This window comes from Micrasema longulum, unplaced genomic scaffold (assembly GCF_059751315.1).
Source record: "Micrasema longulum isolate JH-2025_06_02 unplaced genomic scaffold, ASM5975131v1 h1tg001444l, whole genome shotgun sequence".
Lineage (NCBI taxonomy): Eukaryota > Metazoa > Arthropoda > Insecta > Trichoptera > Brachycentridae > Micrasema > Micrasema longulum.
Genome location: NW_028278630.1, coordinates 278239 through 299861, shown reverse-complemented (window position 1 = coordinate 299861; position 21623 = coordinate 278239). Strand labels below are relative to the sequence as shown.

At 31.7% G+C, this 21623-nt stretch overlaps 1 protein-coding gene across 1 annotated transcript in view; it reads left to right on the top strand.

Moving 5' to 3' along the window:
• shg (DE-cadherin) overlaps positions 1–21623 on the top strand; it is a 91681-nt gene that overhangs the window by 58081 nt on the left and 11977 nt on the right. The window contains exons 13-21 of the mRNA XM_088235802.1: positions 11090–11278; positions 12247–12402; positions 13629–13826; positions 13927–14143; positions 14218–14436; positions 14520–14744; positions 14830–14960; positions 15036–15171; positions 20098–20292. Coding sequence (XP_088091928.1) covers positions 11090–11278; positions 12247–12402; positions 13629–13826; positions 13927–14143; positions 14218–14436; positions 14520–14744; positions 14830–14960; positions 15036–15171; positions 20098–20292 — 1666 coding nt within the window. The remainder of the gene's footprint in view (positions 1–11089; positions 11279–12246; positions 12403–13628; positions 13827–13926; positions 14144–14217; positions 14437–14519; positions 14745–14829; positions 14961–15035; positions 15172–20097; positions 20293–21623) is intronic.

Sequence of the window (21623 nt, the reverse complement as noted above, 5' to 3'; positions counted from 1 at the left end):
TAACCACTAATTTTTATTTTTCACCGACAGCCACAAAGTTAGTGCTTCAAATATAAACTTTATATAGGTCAGAACTTATGTTCACTCTTAATTTAAATCAACAATACACCCACATAGTTTTTGACTCGATAGGTGGTTTCCGTTAAAATTCTGGAAAAGGAAATCGAGCGGAGATATGTTCGTCTCGTTGTGTCGTGGTTGACGCGTTCGCCTACAATTTTTTAGGTCCCGGGTTTTAAAGGTTGTTTAAACTACTGTTCTGGAGCGCAAGACTGATAACGTTATTTTTATGTAACAAATTATTGAAACACGCCGCATTTGGTTTACGAGATGATGTTATTTTACATACAAGACTTTATATACGAATATAAAATGGTCTTAAAATATAATTTCTGATACAAATGTAAGTCAAAGTGTTTGTAACAATTTAACATCAAATTATAAAAATGCATATACTATTATAAATATGTATGTTTGCTTAGTCATTAATTTGGTTTGGATTCAAATGGGAATTTCAAGTCTTGAAATGGTATTTTACTAACCACCGAATTTAATAAATTTCCACGAGAAAAACGTCATTAAATGCACCCTCCCTGTGAGTCTTCAGTAAGATAATGTGCATCCCATTGTTGACATCAAAGGCAAATCATAACACAATATCTCTACACAAATCAGTTGTCCATTATCGCTCTGTGCTCATCAGAAAAATACAATAAGTATTCTAAAGAAAAATCTTAACAATGCAACGCTTGATCAAAGAGACGCTAACAAAATGGCTGCCATTCATAACCAGGATATGAATATTTTCAATCATATAAATGCCATGAAAAGATTTTCTGGAAACAATGTAAGGTTAGGTTTTATAAAGCCCGCAATTATATACATATTTTACTACTACCGAGCTATTTACAGAGACATTTTATCAGGTTTAAGGAATTTTAATTACTTACGTGCATTTTTAGTTTTATATTTTTTGGCTATTGTCGTTTTTAATTATTTGATTTCTACGCCCATTTTACAGTATTTTTTTTAAAAATACACTTAAAATTAAATTTGCATAGTTAAAATCAAATTATTTTAAACATCAAATTAAACGATTTAAGTTACATGTTTGGATATACTCATTAATTTTAAATTACATTTCTTTACACATGTATTAACTTATTATGGCTTAAGCCAAGCCGAAATCAAAAGAGGGTTATCGCTAAAGCCCTTACAGGGCACTGCAGATTGAGCAAACACTTTGCTAGAATGAACCTTACCGAAACTTCTAGATGCAGACGAGGAAATACCTACACGCATTTTGTGTGAATGTGATTCTTTAAAACATAAAATAAGCCGTATCCTCGGGGACCACTGGTTAAACCTGAGAATGTTAAAGAGCTAGCCCCCTAACTAATAGTCTGATACTTTACGGATCTGAGCTTGGAAGAGAAGATTTAGCAAAATGAGAACTCTTGCCATCCACACAGCACCCAGGCCCTTTAACGACCTGGGCCTGGAGGGTGAGAACTCTTCACGAGGACCCGTCACAATAGATCTCACAGGTCGCAGTCACGTCAGGAGCTTGCACAGCACTGACCCCCACCTCTAAGAATAAAATTAAAAACTAATTATGGCTCTTAAGGCTGTGTCCGAGTTAAAAATTCAAACAAAAATAGTAACTTCAAATAATACAAAAATACATATGATAAGAAAAAAAAAAAATACAATAAATTATTTTTAACATTAAATTATACATACGTAGTTAAAAATACAATCCAATATACTAAATCCAAAATGACTCGCAAACGAGTGGAGGCGTAAAAAAAAAACATATATATATATATATAAAGACTAAATAATAGAATCATTTAAAGTAATCGAAAATAAGACAAATATGTCATTTCAATAGTAATTAGTCTATAAAGTACAAATTAAAGTAATTAATAAAGTAACGAAATAACAGTTTACACGATGTTAAAATATTAAAATAAAACATCGAATATATATTATATAGAGGAAACAATGAAAATGAAGGAAAGCAATTAAAGATACGATAATTTATTTAATTAGATGAATTCATGAGAGCTTAATTTAGAAATTGTCCATTATATGTATATCTCAACAATACAAGCATTAAACTTTTTTTAAATTTGTTATTTTTAGGGCCTGTTTATTCGTAACAATTACCTTCGGTAACAACCTTGTTGAAACCACATTATTAAGTGGTTTTAATAAAACAGTGTAAAATTAATTCAATCGCGAATATTAGTAAAATTAGACTCGATAAATAATTATTCAGCTTGCTCAAATTGATAAACCCATTTTTTAAATAATTATGATCAACTCAAATAAACCGTACCAAACTTATCAGAAATGTTTCAAAAGCCTGTTTGATTGGTTATAATTTTTTGATTGATTAAGCAACATAATATACATAATATAAAATTTTTAAACTGCTTATGTCAAAAATGTTAATTGTTCAGGGGATTGTTTGTTTTTGTAGCGATTTTTCATATCAAACTACTCAAGTCTACGTATAGTTTTCTGAGGTTTTCTTTTCATTTTTAGCAAATACTGAGAAGTCCCTGTAAACCTTTACACCCGTTTTCCCTCCCTTTACTAACACTACACAGATTAAGATAGCCAGGAAATAAAATCTTCTCGTAAATATAAACCTTGTACATTATACATAAGCAAGGTAAATAATACTGCAACTCCCTTGTCATAAAAAAACATATACATTTCTTTCACCACTCAAAAAAAGATTTTGTGCCATTTTTTTTTTATCTTTGAGATCTAATAAACTTTTTACACGAGAACTCTCAGTACCTTCAACGCTTACGTCGATCTAGATAGATTTCTTGCTATAAAATATGCTTATATATTTTTTACACGTAACAAACATGTTCGAATATTTTGACAAATTTCTCACAGTTATACGAGTAGCACTAAAATAATGAATTATATAGGAGTGCTTACTGATACCTAACTCACTGTGACAAAAAATAATGTAAAGAAATGTGCATTTGAAATTATAAAAGAAGCGAAGAAAGAACTTTTTAAATATTACAAAATCAAAAAATTTTGATAAATATTTTTTTGAAACTAGAATCTAATTGATGTAAATATTGTCTTTTAAGTCTTTTTCTAATGAATTTTGAATGAATTCTCAGACTCATTCATTATCCTTTTTCTTCCCCCGACCTTAACTTGTTCCCTCAGTCCTTCGTGAAAGATTAATGAACAGAAAAACGTTTACTTCTCTTCCCTTTTTTTATCACACCAGATTTCATTAACAGATTAATTTTGCGTCCTCAAGGACTCGGTCGTACCTCTTTTAGTATTTATGTTTTTTTTTCTTTAAAATTGGTTTTCTTTGAATTAATTGTTTATGTATAGCATCGTAGAGATTTCCAGATTACGTTGTTTTAAAACAACTTACAAGCAAATACCTTAATATAATATTTTATCCACAAAATATTATTTTAAAAAAAATACCCTTTAACTGTCTTTGATGTGAATATTTGAAAATGTCTTAGAAAATGAATTTTCCGGTACTAGTATTTTGAGTATATACAAATCATTGTAGTCAAGTACTAAACTCACCGGGAAATTAAGAGATTATGAGCCCCGTATATGCCTAAAATTCAATTTTCCCTCTTTAAGAATGTTCCCTATTTCTTTTTAAATATCTATCAATTGATTGTGAATAAGTTTATGCAGAAAGATAAAGTTGTAATCAGTTCTGTTTTGAAAATAAGAAAAATTTGTTTTAACAATAACAAGTGGTGAATTATTACAAGACATAACACCCGGGTCGGATAAATATCACATTTTTTATGGTGTTCTCACCGGAAATCAAACACAGAGCCATCCATGCCTGCGTCAAGCGTCTTAGTCACTACACCAAGGAGGCAACCAATTTAAGTAATGTATAAAATTAGGAAAAAAACATATATTAACACTGTGCTAAAAAAATATTTTGCAAACGATCTTGTAACGTCGTGTTACGTTAAGCAAAAAACAGGTACAAGTATTTAAAAACAAAAAAGAACATCTTTTTGTAGGTATTATAAATATTTACGGTTTAAAAATCTGTTTTGCGTAAGTTAAAATAAAATAATTTAGGCCTTTATCTTCATTATTTTTTAAGAAAAGAAGAGATTTATCAAGTCTTGAATTCCACGTAGACTTATGTGATTTCATAGCCACAAGAGTTCATTATCATTTTGGTTTCCTTATCGGAATTTATTAATAATAATAATCGCGAAAATACAGCATGTACTTTTTATTCTAAATACAATAACTATTCACTTAAAAATAATACTCATCATAGATATGAGAAAAAAAATCTACAACTTGAAATTTAGTTAGTTTTCCGGCTTAATTTAAGTGATCTATTACTTTATATATTTTACTCATAAATAAACGTAAAAAATCATAAATAATTTCATCTCAATATAATAATTTTAAAAAGCCATCTTAAAATGCTGATTTCTAAATGCCCCAACAATTCAAAACATCAGTCACATATACACAAAATGCTTACAGAATTCGATGTAAACATGTACATGTACATTTACGAGCATGTTTGTACAATGCATATCCACTTGAATGAACAGGTGAAGTTATCGCGTCACTGTGACAACGTTTCCATGCTCTCGGGGATGGTAATTCCTTTTGCCAAAGGGCCAATCCGAGGGGCCAAGAGTCTGTTTAATGTGATCATTAAATAACCTTTATTGGGTTATCGGACGTAACCCTTACTCGGCCACTATACGGTCCGAACTGAGGCTCTCGAAGGCACTAGAAACTGGACACAGGACTCGACTCGTACACGTGATGGGCTTCACCGAATGACAAAAATAATCGAATAAATTCATCAGATATTTCAACAAATATATATAACCTCTTTGAGTAGAGAATTCGAAACTTTTTATTTAAATAACGTGTCATTGTCTTGTTTGATTGATCACTTTACAATAAATATGAAATATTATAGATATAATATTCTAACTAGATAATTAGAATCACCGATATTTCTTAAATTCTTCAATCTGTGGATTTATACGAATTTAAACGAGTTGACTAATATCTCAACAAAGACGAAGGATAAACACTGACCTGTCATTAGCTGGTTAAAGTAATAACTTTACACACTTCACCGTAAAGTCAACAGCCTATGAGGAAGTAACAAATAATTTGAGAGCTCGCCTGCTTTTACTAGATATGTATTTCTTTAATACACTTCAAGTACAAACATATATGCACTTTGTGGGGCTTATTGCTTAAAACAATATTATCCAGCCAACTAAAAAACAGACTGGTCAAAAACAAAATGTCATTATGTTTTTAAAGATTGGTCAAAATTTGTAGTTTTTTGAAAATATTTTTATTATTTGTTTATTTTAATTATAGTTTATTATGTAAAAGAGGAATGTGGACGAGATATATCCAACTCTTGAAAATTGTGGCGATGTGAAAATCAGAAACATTTGACATAATGGTGAATGTAAACATAGTGAATAGTTATCACTTAAACAAGCCAATGCCAGGTCATAAGCCTTCTTAATAGCTAGATTTCTACATTCCTCAACAATACCTTCATCTCAGTTATTTATATTCATCTCTGTTTATTTATTTATTTAAACACTTTACATACATATACAGTTTAAATACACATTTCATGCCTACCTAAACCGTTCAATTTGAGAAAATCTGTGGTATATGAACATATTGTTGGTTTATTAATATTTTTTCATAGAAAAAAATATTGATAAATTTTTTATTTTTTTAAGAAGCAAAAATTGACTTAATATCTACACTATACTATGAATAGGGTTTTGTCACGAAGACAGTCTGTTTATCAGTTATTACTTTCGTTTCGTCTAAGTCTGTAAGTCTACAAAGATTTAAACAAACTCAAAGTATTGTTTAATGGGTGTTTTTAATATTACGTTATATCTGCTAATTTCGATTAATTCCTGATAGGTTAAATTTGATTCTTAGCGTTGGTACAAATATATATACATGAGTTGCCTAGGTTGAGTACGTAAATACATTCCGGCAAGGGTCAAAATTAGTATAAAGTTTATTCCGAAATCTTCCAATTTTTCTTGGCGAACTTTTTTTCTGGGTCAATGATTATAGCGCATTTAAAACCAGAAGTTTCCAAATGTTTTTATGACGATTGTTCTGGGTTTAACCAAATCCTGGCCGTATTTTTTACCATCACAATGTTCAAGAGATTTGTGTCTTTAAGGTACGGTTTCAGAAGGAAACGTTCGATTATAGAAATATAATATAGCTATTTATCTCTAATGTAAATTTAAAAAAGTTTGTAATCGATATTTAATTATTACGTTCATAATGTTTTGACGAGTCATCATTATTATCATTTCTCTGGTACTACAACGAGGAAGTTCAGTGCTACGGGAAATGTATGAAAAAGATACAAAAATTAACTACGTTGAACGACGTCATTAGTTCATCCGAATCAACCAATGATAGAACCCTTGAAAGTTTTAATTTCAGGTTTACGGGAAGCTAATTGACCAATCAGGAGTACTCACCGAAGAGATTTTGTGATGTCGCACGCTGAGTTATTTTAAAATTACAATACTTTGAAAATCATAGCGCTGATAATACAAAAAAAATTGGCTTAGTTTAATAGTATATTTACAAATGTTAATAAAAAACAAACACCGAACTTCCTTATTGGAGCATTTATGGTTCCAGGGACAATAAATTATTGTAGTTTAGAACCACAAAAAAATATATTTTAATTTGACCCTGCCAGGAATCGAACCTGGGATCTAGAGCATGGCAGGCAAAAGCACCACCACCACACCAGAAAGCAGATTTATCTCCTCGTGATTTCCTTATTTAAGAATTTTACCCAAGAGTAGCCATTGAGTCAAAAACACCTGTCCAGGGTTCTGGTTCTATTTCATGATCTTCACCATAGTTCACTTTCCCGCACTCGGTGGTGCATAGGGCATTGAAAAATCAAATGCAGCGTATTTCGATCGTCTGTTATATGAAGGTATGATCGGTTACACGTTACACGCTTCAAGTGCCAGTTCGAATATTGGGCCTCTGATTTTGAGTCCGTTACATAACCACGGAACCCAATCCGATTACCAGTTATTACATTAATATTTTTAACACTATGAATAAATAAAAAAATTGCCTCCAAACAACCCGTTAAGTCGGTTTTTGAACTTCTAATAGTTCGCGCATCTCTAATGTATGCCAATAAGTGGTAACTGGAACATCTATCTCTAGCGCTCTATCACAAACCCAGATGAAACTTCAAAGGATGCACAGTGTTTCGTTTCATATAAGAATCTTCTTCTTTTTATCAGCCTGTTTCTCTTCACTGCTGGATGTCACTGCCTCTTCCAAAATTTTCCATGTTTTTCTGTCCTGGGCATTCAGTTTCCATTCATGTCCCACGAGTTCAACGATGTCGTTAGTCCATCTCTTCTGTGGTCTCCCTACTTTTATTTTTACAGGGTCTTAAGTGGACCGTCCACATATCAACTTTTTGTCTTGCCTCTTTCTGCGAAATCGGTCACTTTTGTACGGCGTCTTATCTCCTCTTTCCTTTTTCGGTCTCTTAAGGAGACGCCCAACATTTGTCTTTCCATAGACCGCTGATTGAACTTAATTTTGTGAACACTTCTGGTAATGAGTGATATGGTTTTAAGACCGTATGTTGTCACCGGCAGAACACAAGAGTTGTAGACTTTGGCCCTCAGATTTTTTGGGATTTCCTTATTTCTGAAAACGTGTTTCAGCTTTCCAAAAGCATCCCAATTTAACCAAATTTGTCTAGGCAGTTCCGCAGTTTGATTTATTTTTACCAATTTGATTTTGTGCCTATGGTAAATGTATTCGTCAACAGCACCAATAGTTTTATTTTCAGTACATAAAATCAAAATCTTGGTATTGTCTATTTTCATTTCCAGACCAATCTTTCTAGAGGCTTCGTATGATTATTTTACCATAGTTTCCAGTTCATTTACTTCTTCATTTATCATACAAGCTAAAAAGCTAAGCATTCTAAAAGGTGTAGAATCCACTTGTGCAATGCCATGATGAAAAATGCTTAAAATGATTATAATAAAATAAAAAAAAATTATGGATAGTTCATTAAAACAGACAAATTAAATTCTAAAGAAATTGAAATCTACGTAAAAGCTTGTGTTCAAAGCGTAACATTTTTGATTTTTTTAGCTGAAATTTATTCATCCATTAATATTATTAAATCTTTCATGTTAAAAAAATCTCTTGTTCTCGTTAAAATCTCGTTAAAAAAAAACGATAATATATTAAATTGAACATTAGTTACTGTATCACACAAAAAAAATAAAAATACTATTTTTGAAGTTTTCTAGAAAAACTCCCGTGAAGTTAAAAATAAAAAAAAATGCACTATGAAATGATCAAATTTGTATTTTGTTTTTTATACTAAAAGCTCCTTTCATGTTTCAAAATAAAATATTAGAAAAACTATAGTAACCTCTCAAAGAAATTTTAGTTTTTCTGATTAAAAATAAACACTCTAAACTCAAATATAAACTTCACTGTAGCGCTACAATGAGCGAATGAATGCAATAAAGTATCACAAATAAATATTTTTTCTTTAGGATGCAATCATTAGTAAACGCATGAATTAGTCAGACCACTTAAACGTGCATTTGTCAAGCGGATTGATTATCCTGGAATACTTCCATGACGCCATCGTTCAAAATGTCTAAAGTGAATTGATGGCGTCTAGTTTATATGAAGCGAAATAGTGTGCGATATCGAGATTCATTTATGTACATACTCGTACCTACCTGTCTGAAAAAAGTTATTGTTGTATTGAAGTTATTGGCTGGTAAAATCATTTACCTATTTTTTCAGAAAAAAGGTGGACTATCATAAAATAAGAACGCTTTTTTCTACTTTACCACGATTAATTTTATTTTTGAGCATAGTAACGATACAAAAATTTTATTGCATTTCAAAACTCCTCTCGAGTGTCTTTTCTATGTAATTAGTATTATTTACTCCAGTAATATCCAGTATTACGACATGACTATATCATAAACATAGCACGACTCTGGCACAACCATAGCATGATATAGCATGACTGTATATTGTACATTTATTACCTACTCTATTATAATATCAATCGACAATACCAATCATCCATATTATTAGGTAGACCTTTCAAAATTACACATTGATTTAAAAATTACGAAAAAATAATTTCCAATTTAATGTCACCTAAATACCTAGGAAAGTTGATTTGTGCTTGTCTACATTTGATCTGTTTTGTCAACATGTGTTACTTTTTAATGTTTTTATAACCTGTTGATATATTATATAGACAAAATAACTGATTAATTAGAAGAAAGTTTTCTTATATATTCCCGATACCATAAGAAAGTACCCCTTTTTAAAATTGTCTACCAATTCGCCGTTGCATTTTTTGGCACTTTGACGCGTTTCATTTTACGTCAAGTAGGGCAATTTAAATAAGTATATTATGAAATATTTTAGTAAAAAACGTTGTAGAATTAAAAAACGTGTTTTGTTAAATAAGTTTTAATAGTTTTCGTTAAAATCGTAAAAACGATTTTCTATTTAAGTTTAGAGACACCTACACCCCGCCCCATTCAACGGTAACTTATACCCTCCCATAAAATTTCCATAATGTCATTTTATAAATAATATGTCTAGACGTTTTTCGCTCTTCATAAAGTTTTATTAAATTATTTTGAATGAACGATATTTTGAATATGTCTAAACTTTTAGAGACAATTACTAGATGTAACCTTCTAAGAAATTTATCCGCTTTGACGTATAAAAATATTGTTAAAACCTGATCAAATAAAATTTTAAAAAACGAAAATATTTTTTAATCGTTCTCTAAGTAGATACAATTTATCTTTTTTACTTAATAAACATCAACAGAATCGATTGAAAAATTAGGAATAGGCTGAATTGTAAAAGTTAATGAACAGTGGGGTTCCGATTACATATTTAGCCAAATTATAAGAACCTAAGTTTGGCTTTAAAAGTAGTAGCTTAAGCGATGTGCGATAGGTGTACAATCTGTGCATTATTTATTTATTTATTATACGGCTCAAGTGCCTTTTACAATACAAAAGAAAACAATATAAGCTAGTTAGATACACAAAAAATAAAAAAAACAATATTATAACGGGTATAAAAAGAAAAATAAAGATAACAAGAAATATATATATACATGTATGTACGCGTGCATACAAAAGATATAGAAACGTCGGTATTATATAATCATAAAATTAGTTAACACCAGATCATTAGCATAAGTAGCTTTTGCAAATAATTCGTTAATTGTTTCCATAGAACATAATAAAATATTTATAAAGCGATGATTTGAATTCACAGAGACTTGAGTTAAAAATGTCGATATGAGAGGTACATTCATTTCCTAGTCTGTGTATACGCGGTATACAGTGACAATAATAAGGAGCATTTTGTCTTGTTCTACGTGTTGGTATATTAATATTTATTAAATCCAGGAGTTCGCAACAATCGAATTTAGAATAAATAGGTTATATAAAAATATTAGGTCAATTATTGTCTTGCGATACTCTATAGAGTAGGTAAATTGAAAAAAAATAACTAAGACATATAGTTAATTTGTTATACAGGAATATGCAGTTTGAAATTATGAATTTTAAAAATAATATAAGGAAATCAAGAAAAAAGTGGTGCATTGGTTCGGTTAGAGCGAATAGCCAACGAAAAATTGACTAAAAATATTACCGATTCTTATGTTGACGGATGCTGAATGAGGAAGACCGAGAAAAACATGGCATGATCAAATCATGATGATGAACATGTCAAAAGTCGGAATGATTGGCGTGCGTGTATGAGAAGACGTATAATTGTATAGGAAGCGAGGTCTGTATGCGAAGACTGCGTTTCGTGACGGTTAATCTTCTGCCTACTCCTACGGTTAAATTGCGTGAATGTTTATTTCGTTCGATGCCTAGTTAATTGTTTCAAGATTCTTCATGTTGTATTAAAGAATTTGTATTGATATATTTTTTTTTCATAGGGTGAAGCCCCAGCTACTGAAATCGGAAGAGTTTATGTGACAGATCCTGACGATTGGGATTTGCCTGATAAGCAGTTCAGGTGGCTGTCCTTCAGTGAGAAAAGTCCACATTTTGACGTCCAAAGTGGAACCGGCATGATTACAATGAGTGAAGGAACTCCCAATGATACTTATTTGTTAAGATTCAACGTAAGTATTTGTACTAAAATGTTAAAAAAAAACAATAATGACTAACGATAAATGAAGTGTAACAAATTACAACAGGGATGGAGAATACCTTTAAAAAGGTAATATGGAGTCTAGGCATTTACAGGGCTTATAACCTGTCATTGGCCGGTTTAAGAGGCCACTTTACATACTGTGTAACATTCACCATTTTGCCTATGTTTGAACATCCATATTTATTAAATTCTTCCATTTGTTGATTTTAATGAAGTTAAAGAGCTGAAACCTTTATTATTGTATACTTTTCTCCATCCCTGTTGTAATTTGTTAACCTTAATGACTCTTGAGGGGGTGAAATCCAGTATTTTGTCTGCAAACATTTGGACAAACTCAAATATTGTAATAAATGAAGTGCTTGACCAAATTGGCGAAGATCGACACTTCGCGAATACCAAATCAATAATATGTATATGAATTTTCTTATGTCTGGGTATTGCATTATTTTATTACCACTACTACATTTTATTGAAAAAAATCTTTGTTTATGCTTTCATAATTAAATTTTAATAATTAAACAGTACTTTTGATTTGTTTTGTTTGAAAATATCCAGATTTTGCGTAATAAAATGGCTTTAAATAATGTAAAGTTATGTATAATTCTGTAATAAATCATATTTCAGTAGTCACTTCAACGAACTCATTCATTTGAAATATATTCTCTTCTCGGAATACTCTTAAAAGTTTCGCTATTTGAGAGTAGAATAACCGCAAATAGCTTTTAAATAATGTAACCCCACTTTGTTCCCTTGAAATATTTATCATGTTTTATCCAAATTTTTAATTGTGGTTCGATTGATGATAATACACAATTTGTTTTCCTTTCTTTCCACGCAGGTTATCAATTTGTATTGACACCATTCATCGAATTCCCGATCAATTCAAGGTATCAAAAAGCGTTTCTTAAAATAAACTAATCATATTATTGTTTGTAGGTGACCGAGGTTAATGAGCCATTAATTCCGTTCCACTGGGTTGAAGCTACTGTTAATGTAACCGTAAAAGAAATTCCGCAAGAAGCTGTTGAAAAATCTGGATCCATACGTTTTATTAATGGTACCGCAGAAGACTTCATAACTGTTCAACACAAAGTAAGAAATAAAAAAATATATTTTTTTAAACTTTATTTATTATGTATGAAAATTTTAACAATAACAAATTAACCGGGAAAAATATTTTTCTATTTCTTTAATTAGTTTTGATGCGTCGCTTTTATTTTGCTCATCAATATTTAATGATTGTTTATTTTTTGACTAAGTTAATTTCTGCTTTTTGTCGCTTGGCAAGCTCTGTTTGATTTGCATACCAAGCAAAACTTGCACTAATTCCATATAAAAATATCGCTTCCATACTATTTTGCTAGTCAAAGTTTTCCATAATTCATTTAAATCACCATCGCCTCTGATGGTAAACTAATTTAAAATAGACAAAAGAAAATAATAATCTGCAATGAAGTACATATCATTGAATTGACTCAAGATGAAAACGTTTTGTTCGTGCGTGGGAGGAGCCATACGCTCACATTATTTATTCACTGAAAAAAAATTAAAGTTTATCAAATATTTTATATTGATTTTGCACAACGTTTGCGTATCTTATTGAGCGAAGAATATGAATGCCAGTTGTTTGAATGCGCTTTAAAAAATAATACTTTTAAAATTACTCACGGAAAAGTTCTCCCTCGTTTCACATGGCGAACGGTGCGCCGGTTAACGTTTTCTTGTTTTCAGTTTTTCGCCCGCGAGTCTTTTTCTTGGTGTATACCTCTTTTCGGTGTAGTACACAGTGTCCCTTTTTATTCCCGTAATAAGTCGTATAAATAAGGGAGGTGTGGTCGTGATCGATTCCTTTCCGCAGTGACGGGAAAGCCTCGGAGCGGAAATTCCACTGGAGCGATCGCATATTCCTGTCAACCTCCCCTTTGTCAAAATAAACCATGGGAAATGTTTGAGATATTTCTCCGACGTTGATCCTCTTGCACTTGTTGTGGTGTGTTTAGTAAGAAAATCACGGCTCTCGTTTATTCGAGTTCCGGAAACGCACACGGGAGCGAGAATATATACGTACATTTTATCATTCGCTCCATTAGTTTTACGTCTACCTCGAATTTCATTTCTTCCATACAAGCAGATAAAAACCCTTTTTAATATTTTTTTATTACACCTTAAAATATTTTTACCATCGTGAGTTAACTTTTAAGTTTATTCGCGAAGTGCTTTTCTCTCTTTTTATTTCTTTTTATTTTGGTTCAATCGAGTCCAAAAAAACGTTATTTTTTTTTTACTATTCTACATTAAAATGAATCATTTGCTTTTAGGGTCTAAGCAAGAAAGACATTCTTCAGCAAAGGCTCTCTGTGATCCTTAACGCCAGCTTAGAAAACGTGGATGTATTCACCGTCTATAATAAGCCAACTGTGAATGAATCCTTCCTCGACGTTAGATTCTCTGCCCATGGATCACCATACTATCCTGCTGAAAAGATGAACTCTCTGACTTCAGCGCATATGGACGAGGTTCGTGCTTACTGAAATATTTTGACTTACTTAACTACCTCAAATAATATTTTTTTAAATCATGTTTAATGTTTAACTTATTTACTTGCTTTTTTTGTAGCTGGAAGCCTTGCTTGGCCTAAAAATCCACATGATCAGTATAGATGAATGCATAATGGAGAAAGTTCACTGCGAAGACTCTTGTCGAAACGTTTTGGTTACTTCTCGTGTGCCATTATCTGTTTATACAAACAAGACAAGTTTTATTGGAGTTTCCGCAAAAGTCAGCCCTGAATGTACCTGTGACATAACTGAACCCCTCGTATGCTACAATGGAGGTATATATCAATAAAAAATGTAACTACAGTGAACAAATATTTTAGTGCAGCATCTAATGTACCTTCTATTTTAGGTACTCGATTCTCGGATAGATGCGAGTGCCCTCCAGGATTGTATGGTCCTCGCTGTGAACAAACCTCTGTGGGCTTCCATGGCGACGGATGGGCTCTTTACCACTCACCAAGAGCTTGTGCAGAAGGCCGCTTATCAGTAACTATTGCTACAGTCCAAGATAATGGACTTATCTTTTACGCCGGTCCATTGCGGCACAATCCTCTTCTTCACGTTCAAGGTAAATTAACCCATTACTTAAAAGTGCGTATTTGTAGTTAAATATTAGAAAGAAAATTAAATATATTTTTTATGAACTTTTAGATTTCTTGTCCTTGGAGTTAAGCAATGGAAATCCAGTATTGCTCGTCAATTATGGTTCAGGAACGACTAGAATCGAACATAAACACATCAAAGTAAATGATGGTCAACCTCATTTGATCGAAATCGTCTTGTTGAAGACAAGTATCGAGATGTTTGTTGACAGATGTAAGATGTCCACTTGCATGAACCTTGCAGCGCCTACTGGACCAAACGAATTTTTAAATGGTGAGTTAAATTAATATTCTACGAATCTCTTACGGATACGTTTTTAAATTATGCGTGATAAATGTTGTATTTTGCTTTATTTCAGTAAATGGACCGCTTCAAGTAGGAGGTGCGAATATCAATCTCCTAAATTTAGGAAGATCATTTGGATGGACTCATATTCCTACTGATATTGGATTCTCTGGTTGCATTAGTAACTTGACTTTCAATGAAGAAGTAAATATCCCACCCTACCTTTTTTTACTTAAGTGCATAAATATTCAAGTGTGTAATTCATATTTTTTTTGTTAGACTTACCACCTGGGACTGCCAAGTGATGCTAAAAATGCTGATCTAGGCTGTCAGCTGAGTATGGCCAAAGCGGTATCCTTCGGCATCGACACCAACTTTTTGGTGGCTATCTTCATATGTATCCTGGTTTTACTGAGTAAGTTTATTCCTCACTAAAAATCTAACTCTTGTTTAATAGATACTGTGCATATCTTTTGGTTTATGTATTATTCAAGCTCTGTTCAATTACGGGCACGAACTGGTGACGTTACCATCGACTCTTCATTTATTATTTCCTTTGTGGCTGGGAACACTTATTCTTACAAACATCGCGGGCACTGTAGTTTGAAACCAAAACGATGACAAAAAGTATTCCTCGATTTCCATTAAAACATTTAAAATATGTTTTGCAAATCGATCTAGAAACGTTTGGAATACTTTTAACATAATGCGAGGAACAATAAAAAAAGGTTTTTTGTTTTTTCGTTTTTTTACGTTACTTCCAACGTTTTAAAAATTAAACCATTAATTCTTCTCTTTGGAAACATTTTATTGTATTTTTTCTTCCGGGAGTTGATCATTTGCCTTTATGGACTGACAGTTAATAGGTTTTGCGAGGTTTCCAGAAGTTTTACTATCCATCCCGACCGAACCGGCCAGCGTAGATTATTAGCATATCGATTTTCCATTTGTTTATTCTTCCGGAATATGTTGTTTTAGTTCATCGAGAAAGTCAGTTATATTATACTTTTATGTTTCCTCCGTTAAGGGCATTATCGTTTCGGTTCCCTTCACGAGCTTTATGCGTGAACCTATAAGGAATATTATTGAATCACCGTTGTGATTCCCAAGTTCGCAAGTTTTGCGACAGAGTGAAAAATACGAAGTTGTTATTTTTCCAAATGGAAACTTTTCCCTCACATTGCGTGATACGTACCACTTCAATTATTTTCTCACGTATGTATATCAAGGAGAAAGTAGACTATGTCAAGAGCCCAAATACAAGAGAAAGAACCCTTTTCATATGAGTACGTATTGTAGCGTGTATAAAATTCAATTTTGGGAGCTTAATTTTTTTCAACAAAATGCTGTGTATTATCTTTAATGACTGGGAAGTTGAAAGAATTTTTACAAATTGTTATTTGGCGCCTTTATTACCATACATTATTTTACGTGTATGTGTACCTGCATGTAATAAAATCATGAAGAATTCCTGTTAAGAATTTTGTTTAGAAGTAGACATATTAAATTTTAAACTCTTATTAGATGAAATAATTCAACAGATATCATTATTAAATCGAACAATTGAAGCGTGTCATTAAGATAAAAATAGTTTTTTTTTGTGGGTTTTACAATATTTTGCTAGTTATAATTACAGAATACACTTACACATTACATAAACACAAAAAAATATCCCACAAAGGCGTGGCCTGTGTGCGGGTATACATTTTATTTTAAATATCAATAAAGGCTACTAGAAGAATCGATAGATGTAAAAAAAAAATTAAAGCTAATGTTGAACACATGTTTGTCAATAAAAATAAGTGTATGCTATTCACTAAAAAAAGAAGCTGTTCTAAGTTGCTTTTTTTATTTATTTATTATATATACGGCCTAAGCCAATTACACGAAGAAACATAAATGCAAGAAACTGAACAAAAAGAACATAAAACTATTTAGTTAATTGTAGACAATATATTCATAAAAACGGAAGACCTAAGACTTTGGGCTAAACCATGCCAATCCAACTTCATCCCACACTGTTTAGTCGCGAAGAGATCTACGAAAAGCCGGAAGATCTATCCCAAAGAATTCCAAGTCGTGTGATGAATTGACTAATCTACACATTATCCATAATTTTAAATGGAAACATATTCAAATAATAAATCTCTATGACATTATCCTTATGAAATGCGTTGAACAGTTTTGGAGCTATGAAAAATTAGTCTTTGCGCGAGTCTGGATTTGCAATAAGGGATACTGAATGAAGATTGTTATTTTATAAAACTGTGTTATTTTTAGAGTTGCTTAGCTTTTACAGTTAATCTGTCTTATATTGTTATCTATTTTAGTGTTTACATAAGAATATAAAATAAACATTGACTCTAGTACTCCATCGCTCTATTGGGAAGCTTTCAAGCCCTTATCCTTATTTAATAAAGAATCAGTAGTCGCTGTTTGCACAAGTTCTCTCTGGTGAGGCGCGGCGCGGCGTACGAGCCTAGCGCGTAATGGGCAACGTTACATTATAAATATATAAGTCGCGATCGTGCGGAATAAGTCCATAGGTTGTTTGAAGTAGATACCATTTTTTGTACCACCCAAAGGAAACTTTAGCTGACGAAAAGTGTACATATTGATCGTGTTTTGAATGTTTCTTTGTTTGTTTAAATAAACCTTTTTTTAGTCGAATTAACCATAATAAATTTTTACCTTACCTACATATTTTGATCAAATCAAAACAGCGTAAAATTTCCTGTTCTTTGCGTCATTATTTATTTTATTTATTTATACATTTATTGCAAAAAAATAATATACATACCTTATAACGGGGAATCTATATGAAACCAATTAATGTAAAATGAAAACGGAGTGTTCTCTGTTTATGATAGTCTCCATCTAACATAGCACAGCCTGTTCTAAGGTGGAGATTTTGTATCTTTAGAGCGTAAGTAGTCCTATACTAATAAAACAATAACATAAAAAAGAAAAACTAAAACCACTTAATTATAAATGCCTAGCTAATCAAATGTTAGAAATAAAAAAACTTATATATATGTGCCAAGAATACATGTTACTTAAAAAAAATATTTTAATGAAACCAACCGATCCAAGAAGAAGTTTAAAAATAGAAAAAACTGTTTTCACGCGTTGCCTAGTATGTGAAATAATTCAGTCAGATGAATCTCTTTACAAGAATAAAGGTTTCAGCTCTTTAACTTCACTAAAATCAACAAATGGAACAATTGAAGAAATATGGATGTTCAAACATAGGCAAAATGGTGAATGTTACACAGTGTGTAAAGTGGCCACTTAAACCAGCCAATGACAGGTCATAAGCCCTGTAAATGCCAAGACTTCCATATTCCCTTATTTAAGGTATTCTCCATTCCTGTTGTAATTTGTTAATCTTAATGACTCCCGAGGGGGTGAAGTCCAGTCTTTTGTCTACGAACATTTGGACAAACTCAAATATTGTAATAAATAATATTATAGTAATATACATAAATAATATTATGGTCCTGAAAATTTTATTGTTTTCCATAAAATTTATTTATTTAATTGTTTCTGTTCACTATTACTCCTAGTCTCGGAATTCATATTCTCTCTCTCTCTGATTTTAATCCTCTAAGATGAATTGGTTTGCTGCAAAGCTCTGCATATCCTTTACCGCTCTAGTATGGCTTGCGTTACCCCCTTTAGGTCTTCATATGATCTGTAGCTCATATCATCACATAAATACTCGAGGTATTTTCGGCAAGGGCGCCTCCTTTAGTTTGTTCCACGTCTCCTCTATTATTATCTAACACGTCTTGTGGATATGGTCCTAAGCTAGTGTCTTTTAATAAAGATTAATTTTCCAAAAATATTAGATAGCTTGTTTTTTTCATTTCATTATACGCCTGATCTTGACAATTTTTTCCATTCCTGTAATGAAATAAATACAAATTTTGTATTTGAAGCACTTACTTATTGTTTATTCATTATAATAATAAAAGCTGAGTTTATCTTGAGAAAGAAACTCGTTTATCCCTGAAACCGGTCGGTGGAAAAAAAAATGTGGTTAAAAACGAAGTTCTTTTATTTATTGAAATAAATGCAATTGATCGTTTGTTTTAACGAACTCCTGGTATTTAAAAATAAATATTTTTCTCCACTTCTTTTCTGGTGTTGATATTTTTTCAATTATTCCATACAAATAAGCTTATTTGATTATACTATTCTATTGGTCTGGACAGTATCTCCAGGTTTCGATGTCAATAAGCTCACATACTCTTGGTATTCAAAAAAAGCTCGTTCGATTGCTTCTCTTCTGGTCTTGACGATTTTTTTATAATTGAAACGAAGCAAAGGTAATTGATTATGTCTCTCCAATATACTCGTAGTCATGACGATTTTTAAATATTTCCATAAATACGAGTTTAAAGTTTATATCACCCGTCAATGGGTGGAGTTCTCTCCCAAAACTGTAGTAGTGTTCTTGTAAAATAATAAAATTGTGTAACACTAATTACAAAGTTTTGTTTCCATAATAATTTAAAGTGAAAAGGTTTTTATTAAAAAAAAATAAAACAAATATTTGCGTTCTTATGATTTACCCAAATATTTAATTTTGAGGACCATTTTCAACGAGTTGTAAATAACTCACTATTAGAAAATGGAAATCGAGTTGGGGTAAAGTGGGATTCGAACCACGGATCTTTGATCCGTGAGTCCGAGACACTAGCCACAGTAAAAAGTTACGAAGTAAATGCTAATTCAATTAATAAAACAAGTTCATTTAATGGATTTTTGGTTGTTTTAACCTTAGTTGTGTCCATTTTTTTCCAAATGAACAAGAGTACACAACAAAAAATATAACAACGAATTAGTCAATATTGTATTCTCCTTTTTTATTTAACAACAAATAAGTCAACTATCTTCACCGTACACTGCGCAAATATCACGAGCAGCTTTATCATGTTTTTTTTCCTCGATTGAAAGCGAACCAAAGGAGGTGTCGAAAATGCTCACTTTCGTCTTATTGATATGCCATTTTGAAGGCTTGTAATCAAATAAAACATATGGAACGCAAAAGTAAATACAACATCTAGATCAGAAAATGTAGAGCAGAAAATTTCCTTTCAAATGACGTACAAGCCTTTTTTTTGCCTTTGGTACTGATTTTTTAATTAAAAAAAAAAGCAGACACAACTTAAGTTAACACCCAATGCTTCTGGTCTTTCTCGTTTAAATGTTTCTCTACTGAATCCAGTTCTTGCTATTTTTATCAAAGAAACTAAGATTTTTTTTCTCAACCTCCTTGTCTCGAAAATTGAAAAAAATCTCTATAAAACTGGCTGACATTAATATTTTTATTTAGTACTACTCTTGGCCGTGGTGGTGCACCGGCGCCGTTCCGAGGGTTGGGCGGAGAAGGAACTAGATGATATCCGGGAGAACATCATCAACTACGAGGATGAAGGTGGCGGCGAGGGTGATGCAGGGTATGACCTCCACGTCCTCCGGCAGATGTACGATCCACCAGAAAAGGAAAGAGACATGCTACATAGTAATGGTAAGTAAAATTACAGTGTTAATTATTTTTTAGCTCTTTTATTTTTTATCATACGTAATTGATCTCACTAATTAAAGAGTCTTCCTCTAAGATTCTGAGAAGGACTGAACAGTGTTAATATTTATTTATTATTTTCTAATTACCCCTTTTCATAAAATATTTGTGTTTTTAGGAATAACACAAAAATGTTTATGTTGTGGCCATTTCTTAAAAGTTGTTAATAACAGTATTAGAAAATAGGAATCATATTGTGGTAGAGCAGAAAGCAGGAAACAAACTTCAAATTTCTAATCCGGAAACGCTGCGAACACTGTGACGCGCTGTGGGACTAAAATAAGACGTATTATTTTTTTTATGTGAACAAATCCTTATATGTGTAATTCTTCTAAACGTGTGATGTCACTTAACTCCTCTTAAATGGCTTAACCGATTTACGTGCGTTTTTTTGCATAACAGTGAGCTTTGCGCTGCGCATGTTTATGAATCTTTAAATTTTCAATCAAATCTGTTAAAAAAAGTATGAAGCGTAAAGGTTTCATTCATCGACCTACCAGGGTTGCATTCGGAGAGAATACAAATACTAAATAATTGTGATGATATATTTTTTTTGCAAATAAAACAATCTGTATTTGAATGTTTACAAAGTACCTAGGTACCTACTTATATTCAATATTTTAATACAAATAATTTTTAGTTTTGGAATTCAATCATCAATAAGTACCTAGTTACCCACTTATCAATGAAAAGTATTTTTTCAAGCTAATAGCAGGCAAGCTAACGTTCGGGCAGGATAACGTCTGTCGGGTCCGCTAGTACCTTATAAATACTTACTATTATAGTAGATAATGATATTTTTCTAAATCATTCTCTTGCTACGTATACATCATATATATATATATATATTAAATATGCTAAATTTGTTTAAACTACAATTACGATAATCAATAAATAAAAAAATGACATTAATAAAAAATAATTTCAATGTCATTCAAAACCCTGAATTTACGATTTATTTTTAAAATTTAACTAACGTACATTCTTTTTATCGACATTTTCTTAATCAAAGTTGAGCTGGTCAAATAGCTTTGTACAAAGTTTGCCAATTTTATTTAGCGCAATTGTGCAAAACCTCATTTGGATTTGTGCACATTGAGACAGAATTGTTAGCTGGACTTCACAAAGCGATAATAATGATGGCGTCGCACAGCGGTAATTGCTTCTCAAACTTTCTATATTTATGAATTATTTTAATTTTGTCTCAGCCGTTTTATAATTGTAAAATTAATGCCAAACAACAGAGCTCAAGTAACAACGTGACATTACCTTCATTT